Source organism: Megalopta genalis, chromosome 10, assembly GCF_051020955.1.
Source record: "Megalopta genalis isolate 19385.01 chromosome 10, iyMegGena1_principal, whole genome shotgun sequence".
NCBI classification, from domain to species: Eukaryota; Metazoa; Arthropoda; class Insecta; order Hymenoptera; family Halictidae; genus Megalopta; species Megalopta genalis.
The window spans coordinates 1,958,075-1,965,889 of record NC_135022.1 but is presented as its reverse complement, the minus strand read 5'-3'; the positions used below and the strand labels follow the sequence as shown (position 1 = coordinate 1,965,889).

Genomic DNA, 7,815 nt, shown 5'->3' with positions numbered 1-7,815 from the left:
TTAAATAACGTTTTTACATAGGGATTAAGCATTTAGAACGACATCTAATGTCAGAAAATGACACTTTACTCTTGTGATTTTACGGTTTTTCCAATTTTCTGAAAAAACCTATCATCAGATTTTTTAAATACGAGAATCTTGCTTAACTAACGATTTTACATTAGAATTAGGTATTGAGTACGAAATATAATGTCAGAAAATGGCGCTTTGCTCTAGTGATTTTTCTGTTTTTTCTAATTTCTGAAAGAATCAATCATTAGATTTTCTTCAAAGTCCGATATTCTTGCTTAGATAACGTTTTTACATAGGGATTAAGCATTTAGAATGAAATCTAACGTCAGAAAATGGCACTTTGCTCTTGTGATTTTTCGGTTTTTCCAATTTTCTGAAAAAACCTAGCATTAGATTTTCTTCAAGACACAATATTCTTGCTTAGATAACGTTTTTACATAGGGATTAAGCATTTAGAACGAAATCTAATGTCAGAAAATGACACTTTACTCTCGTGATTTTACGGTTTTTCCAATTTTCTGAAAAAACCTATCATCAGATTTTTTAAATACGAGAATCTTGCTTAACTAACGCTTTTACATTAGAATTAGGTATTGAGTACGAAATGTAATGTCAGAAAATGGCACTTTACTTTTGTGATTTTTCTGTTTTTTTCAATTTTCTGAAAAATCCTATCATTAGATTTTCTTCAAAATACGATAATCGTGCTTAAATAACGTTTTTACATAGGGATTGGGCATTTAGAACGAAATCTAATGTCAGAAAATGGCACTTTACTCTTGTGAATTTTCGGTTTTTTCAATTATCTGAAAAAACCTATCATTAGATTTTCTTCAAAGTACGATATTCCTGCTTAAATAACGTTTTTACATAGGGATTGTTGAGGTGCGTCGTGTGAGCACCTGATATCGTTATTCCGCGATATTAACTATCTATCGGGTTGTAAGGCCGACTACGCTGCGCGACGGAATAGGACGATATCGTTGTCCGTTTACTTAAAAATGGACAACTGTTTTACTTAGTAGTTCGTGAAATGAGACGTAGACTGGAGTGACGAGCGATGTTGAACGATATGAACGAGGTTACGCAGGAGTGAAAAAAGACTGTGTGAGGTGGTCAAGAGTTCTCGTTTTTATATGTTTCTCGCCGAGAGAAAACTTGAAGATCATTGGTTGATCGCGAGGTGGAAAGGGACCTTAGGAGTCCCGGACGTACCCAGTGTCAGGTAGTAAGAAATCCCGGAAAAGGCGACCGAAGGGATGCGTGCTGGCGACCCTGTCATAAATTAAGGAAATGTTGCCGATGAAGTGTGCGTTATTCGAAATTGCAGAAATTACTCTATTGCCGGAAAGGAGACGGGTCGAAGGAATTGGAAATTTAAAAACTGCAGGCGAAGGCTCCACGAAATTGGAGGCCCAACGAACGTGACTTTTGTCAACTGCACGTTGAAGGACCGTCGATTTGCCACGCTGCACCGAAGGTTCCCGGTAAACAAACTGTTTTTTAGGGATTGAAGAAAGGTAGTCCGTCCCGGAGAAAGTCGGGCGGACACGGCTGGAAAATTCCGTTGCAAGACGGAACATGCTCCCCCCGTTGAGAGGGTACCGATCAATTACAATTCGCGGCCTACATCAGTTGGTAACGGTGCAAGTTGTCTGATGTTTCGTTTAATATTGCCTTGCACGGTTTGGATGGTGACTGCTCGGATGATGCCGTCTGTACCAGGGTGGACTTCGAGAACCCGTCCGAGGGCCCACTGCATGGGTGGTAGGTTGTCCTCTTTAACGAGAACGAGCGTTCCCGTCTTGATGTTATGGCTGCCGCTGGTCCACTTGTGGCGAATGTTTAGCTCATTGAGGTATTCCTTATACCATCTCGCCCAAAAATCACGCTTGAGTTTCTGGAGATGTTGCCAGATGGAGAGTTTGTTCGATGGAGTGGTTGTGAAGTCGACCTCCGGTAATGTGTTGAGTGCGCTGCCGATTAAGAAATGTCCTGGAGTTAGAGCACAAAGATCGTTCGGATCCGAAGACAATGGAGTGAGAGGCCTTGAGTTGAGAATTGCTTCGATTTCGATGATGAAGGTGTTGAGTTCTTCGAAAGTCAGCAATTCGTTGGCTATCACTCGTCTCATGTGGTGTTTGAACGACTTCACTGCCGCTTCCCATAAACCTCCGAAGTTTGGTGACCTTGGTGGAATGAAATGCCAGTTGATCCCTTCGTTGGTCAAGTAGGCATCCACTTTGCGTTGATGATCCTGTGAACTCAGCAGTTGATGAATTTCTTTGAGCTCTCTATTTGCTCCAACGAAATTCGTTCCGTTATCGGAATAGATGGCGTGACATTTCCCTCGTCGAGCAGTGAATCGACGTAAGGCTGCCAGGAAGCCATCGGTGGTCATGTCGCTGACTAGCTCCAGGTGTACTGCCTTCACAGCGAGGCATACAAAGACAGCGACGTAGACCTTGATTCGGTTTCTGTTACGGAACTTCTTCTCCTTGACGAAGAAAGGACCGCAGTAGTCGACCCCGACGTTGTTGAATGGTCGATCTTCGTTGACGCGAGCTTTTGGCAGATCTCCCATCATGCATTCTGTGTTTGGTGGATTTGCACGGAAGCATTTGATACACTGGCGGATGACCTTCCTTGTTTGGTTTCTGCCATCGAGGGGCCAGTATCGTTGTCGGGTACTGTACAGCGTGGCTTGGACACCAGCGTGCATGCTGCGTAAATGTTCGTTTCGCAAAATGAGCGTTGTCAAATGGTGCGATTTGGGAAGCACGATCGGATGTTGTTGGGAATATGGGATGTCTGCATGCTTCAAACGTCCTCCCACTCGGATGACGCCGTCTCGATCGAGGAATGGGTCGAGCGTGTTGAGTTTGCTCTTGCGGTGAACCCTGCGACCTTGAGATAAATCTTGCATCTCTTCGGCGAAGCATTCTCGTTGTGTCAAACGGAGTATGGTTTTGTTGGCAGTGTTCAATTCCTCGGCTGACACAGGTCCCTTGAAGCGGTTGTCCGGTTTGAATCGAAGGCAGTATGCAACGATTCGTTGCAATTTGGTGATCGATGAATACCGCTGCAGTATCTCACACGAAGCTGCTGTCTTTGTGAGTAGACATGTTTTGCTTCTGATTTCCGGTAGCATGTCCAAGGAAGGGAGTTTGAGCTGAGGCCAGAAAGATTCGTCTTGCGATAGCCAACTTGGACCGTGTTTCCAAACGGAGTTTTGGATAAACTCAACGGGCAGTTGACCGCGTGATAAAGCATCGGCAGGATTGTCCTTAGACAGCACGTGTCTCCACATATTGCTCGATGTCTTCGTTTGGATATCGGAAACTCGATTCGCTACAAATGCTTTCAGCAAGTGTGGGGAAGAGTTGATCCAATGGAGGGTGATCGTTGAATCGGTCCAGAATATGGTTTGGTCAATTCTCACGTGAATTGAATTAATAACGGTGGCATACAATTTGACCAATAATTGTGCGCCGCAGAGCTCGAGGCGTGGTAAGGTGACTGACTTGAGAGGGGCTACACGAGATTTTGCACACAACAATCTGGATTGAATTTGGCCGTTGGCATTGCTGGATCGCAGATAAATGCACGCTCCATAGCCAATCTCGCTGGCGTCGCAAAATCCATGGAGTTGAGTGGCTGCGACGTCCGACAGAAGAATTGGTCGTGGGAAGGCCATGTTGTTCAATAGGTTGAGTTGTGAGCAATAATTTACCCACGTGGAATGTATGTTGTGAGGAACGGATTCATCCCAATCCAATTTGATTTGCCACAATTTTTGCATGATCAGCTTGGCAGTGATGATAACTGGACCAAGTAATCCCAGTGGATCAAAAATTTTGGCAATGTTAGAGAGAATCGTATCGACAGCGATCGGTGTCACTGAGTAGACTATGGAATTTTCGAGGGAATTCCATGCCACGCCGAGAGTCTTCAATGTTTTGTCATCGTGGGCTTCGAGCTTGACGTTGACACTGCCTTCCGGAAGTCCTTGAAGGATGGTGGGACAGTTTGATGCCCATTGACGAATGTTAAGACCTGCGTGATGCAACAAGTCGATAACTTCGTCCCGGATGCTGATGGTCTCTTCTACGGTGGCTGCTCCGGTCAACAGGTCGTCAACGTACAAGTCGCGTCTCACGATGTGTCCCGCATACTTGAATCGATGTCCTTCGTCTTCGGCAAGTTGTTGAAGACATCGTGTGGCTAGAAATGGAGCCGGAGATAAACCGAAGGTGACGGTGTTGAGTTTGAAGGTTTTCACTTCGCCTCTTGGATTGGTCCAGATGACCCGTTGAAATTTCCTGTCTTCCTCGCGTAGAAGGAACTGCCGATACATTTTCTCGATATCTCCGGTAAGGACGTAATTGTGAAGTCGAAACCGAAGAATATGCGAGAAAAGATCCTCCTGAATGGTTGGTCCGACCATGAGAGTTTCATTGAGAGAAACCCCTGTGTCGGTTTTTGCCGAACCGTCGAAGACTACACGAAGTTTGGTAGTCAAGCTGGTTTCCTTCACGACTGCATGATGAGGCAGGAAAAACCCATGGTTGTTGTTTGGGTCAGTGTCTTCGGACATGTGACCGAGATCCAGGTACTCTTGCATGACTGTGGTATATTGATTTTTGAAGGCTGGATCTCGTTTGAATCGTCGTTGCAGTGAGTTGAAACGTTTGAGAGCTCTGTTATGGGAATGTCCGAGACAAGCTGGATCCCTTTTGAATGGTAGTGCGACGATATATCGGCCGGTGTCATCCCGTTGCACGTTGCGCTGAAAATGCTCCTCGCAGGCCAGTTCTTCTGAGGAGAGATGACGCGTAGATGGTCCTTCTTCGATCTCCCAGAATCTCCTTACGTCGAACTCAAGTTGAGTGACGTGACAAGTCCGCTTGGGGGGTTTGTCTTGGTTCGCTGAAGACTGCACTCCCTTGGTCGGCTGCGTGGCATCGTTTGGCAAATCGTCTGCCTCTCTGCTCGTTGGAGATGCTGACTCGTCGGTGACTTGTGGATCTGTATTCCTTTTCTGCTGCGTGGATTTGATGGAGGAAGGCGTTGGTCGTTGTTGTTCTCGGCTTGTTGTAGAACTAACACTGCCACCAATTACCCACCCTAATTGGGTCTTTTGCAGAAAAAGCTCAGGTCCATTGCGAGGTGAAAGGTCGATTTGCCCGACGCTGAGCAGCGAAAGTGTTATGCCAGTCCCCAGTAGCATGTCGACTGGAGCTGGCTTGTGGAATTCTGGATCAGCAAGTTGGAGATTTGCTGGTATCTGGATAGAGCTCCGGTCGATGTGTTGTTGTGGCTCCGTCTCCGAGATGTGGGGGATAACGAGAAATTCCAGCGTTTTCTCGAATCCGCCGGACTTCGATCGGATCGTTGCCGTGAGTGAGGAAATACTCGACGTCGTTAGTTGGTTTAATATTGTAATGGACGTTGAGCATTTCTTCTTGCGTAGCTGGAGCCTTGACGCCAGCCGTTCCGTGATGAAGTTTGCTGTTGAACACGTGTCCAACAGCGTTCTGCATCTTGTTAACTGGTTGAGGTTGTCATAGATTTGTAGTATTGCGGTGGTCATCAGCTGGTTGGATGCTGACTGAGCGGAGAGAGCAGTGCATCCATGGATTTCGGACACTGGTCATGCCGGACTGGTCGAGGCTTCACGTGCGTTGTCCGCCGACCTTCGAGATGGTGAACCTCTTGGAGTTCGTGGGACGTGCAGTAGCGTGTTGTGATTTTCATCACAAATTCGGCAGCCTGACGCGTTGCACTGCTCAGACGTGTGCCCCTGGCGTAAGCAGTTGGAGCACAAAGATGCCCGCTTCACCGACTGGATGCGCTGGTTCACTGGAAGGGCGTGGAAACCTTCGCATCGGCTGATATAGTGCCCGCTGCGTTTGCAGTAGGAACACTCGGTTTTGAAGCTTTTGGTGTTTGTTGCGAACACTTTGGATGGCTTGTTTGGCGAAGAATTTCTTGGCTTAGGAAATTGTCGTCTTGATGATGTCGGTGAAGTTGGCTTCTTCTTCGTTGGTGAAGCAGTCAACGCTGGATCCGAGGCGACTGATGTCGTCTCCAGGCTTCTCGCTCGTTGTGTGAGGAACTTCATCAACCCTTCGATTTTCGGCAGCTCGTTGTCCTTGAGGGTGTGATCGAAAGTTAGCCTGATTTGTTGCGTGAGCTTGGGCAACAATATGGACAGCAGGAGAGTGTCCCAATGCTCTACTGGAACCTCGAGAGTTTTGAGGGACCGAAGATGTTGTTGCACGTGGTTCACGAATTCTCTCAAGGTAGCAGCAGTTTCCTTGGCTACAGGCGCTGTTTGCACTAGAAGATCCACATGCCGCGTGACGATTAGTCGTTCGTTGGCATACGTTTCTTCTAACAGTCGCCATGCTTGTGTATAGTTGGGCCCAGTGGTTGCCATTGCTCCGATGACCCTGGCCGCTTCACCAGATACTGCTGATTGCAAATATTGCAATTTTTGTACATTCGACAGGCTCTCCTGACTGTCAATCATGGAGAAGAATTTGTCCTTGAATGACAACCATTCTTCGAATCTTCCGTCGAAGCGTGGCAGGTCTGCCTTGGGCAGCTTGACGAATGGTCCAGATCCTTGCGTGGAGACTGGGGAGTCTCGTTGATCAACAGTGTTGGTGGCTGTTGATAGCAGTATTTCGGCTTGAATGACTGCTTCCATGTATCGTTCTTCCATGGTGCTGCGTTCTTCCTCTTGGTCTACGCTTTCTTGAAGGACTTCCAACTCGGCTTGGATGTCGTCGTACGCCACGTAGACCTCCTTTAGGCGCTGTAGCCTGCAGGTTAAAGCGGTGTGGTTGGGAGCATCCTGATACGTTCGTAGGTACTTTTCGAACAGTGTCAGTTGCGTTTTGATGCCGCCTCTCTTTTGACGTAGAATCTTGACGTGCTGTGAGCTTTCTGTGGCCATGGCTTAGAACGATGAATCACCACAACACAATAATTTCGTTGTTAACGTGGAATTCACGACTAAGGTCGTCCACAGGTCGCGAAATCCGGCTCGAAGGACCAAAATGTTGAGGTGCGTCGTGTGAGCACCTGATATCGTTATTCCGCGATATTAACTATCTATCGGGTTGTAAGGCCGACTACGCTGCGCGATGGAATAGGACGATATCGTTGTCCGTTTACTTAAAAATGGACAACTGTTTTACTTAGTAGTTCGTGAAATGAGACGTAGACTGGAGTGACGAGCGATGTTGAACGATATGAACGAGGTTACGCAGGAGTGAAAAAAGACTGTGTGAGGTGGTCAAGAGTTCTCGTTTTTATATGTTTCTCGCCGAGAGAAAACTTGAAGATCATTGGTTGATCGCGAGGTGGAAAGGGACCTTAGGAGTCCCGGACGTACCCAGTGTCAGGTAGTAAGAAATCCCGGAAAAGGCGACCGAAGGGATGCGTGCTGGCGACCCTGTCATAAATTAAGGAAATGTTGCCGATGAAGTGTGCGTTATTCGAAATTGCAGAAATTACTCTATTGCCGGAAAGGAGACGGGTCGAAGGAATTGGAAATTTAAAAACTGCAGGCGAAGGCTCCACGAAATTGGAGGCCCAACGAACGTGACTTTTGTCAACTGCACGTTGAAGGACCGTCGATTTGCCACGCTGCACCGAAGGTTCCCGGTAAACAAACTGTTTTTTAGGGATTGAAGAAAGGTAGTCCGTCCCGGAGAAAGTCGGGCGGACACGGCTGGAAAATTCCGTTGCAAGACGGAACAGGGATTGTGCATTTAGAACGAAATCTAATGT

The 7,815-nt window shown here is 46.9% G+C and overlaps 1 protein-coding gene across 1 annotated transcript; it reads right to left on the bottom strand.

Moving 5' to 3' along the window:
* Window positions 1-1,624: 1,624 nt before the first annotated feature.
* LOC143260167 (uncharacterized) lies at window positions 1,625-5,605 on the bottom strand. Its single transcript, XM_076524883.1, has one exon. It carries the CDS (start codon window positions 5,603-5,605, stop codon window positions 1,625-1,627), a length of 3,981 nt encoding a protein of 1,326 aa, XP_076380998.1.
* Window positions 5,606-7,815: the final 2,210 nt, after the last annotated feature.

What these genes read in the sequence shown, in the direction of transcription:
- LOC143260167 (XM_076524883.1), bottom strand. Translation starts at nt 5,605, where the DNA reads ATGACCACCGCAATACTACAAATCTATGACAACCTCAACCAGTTAACA.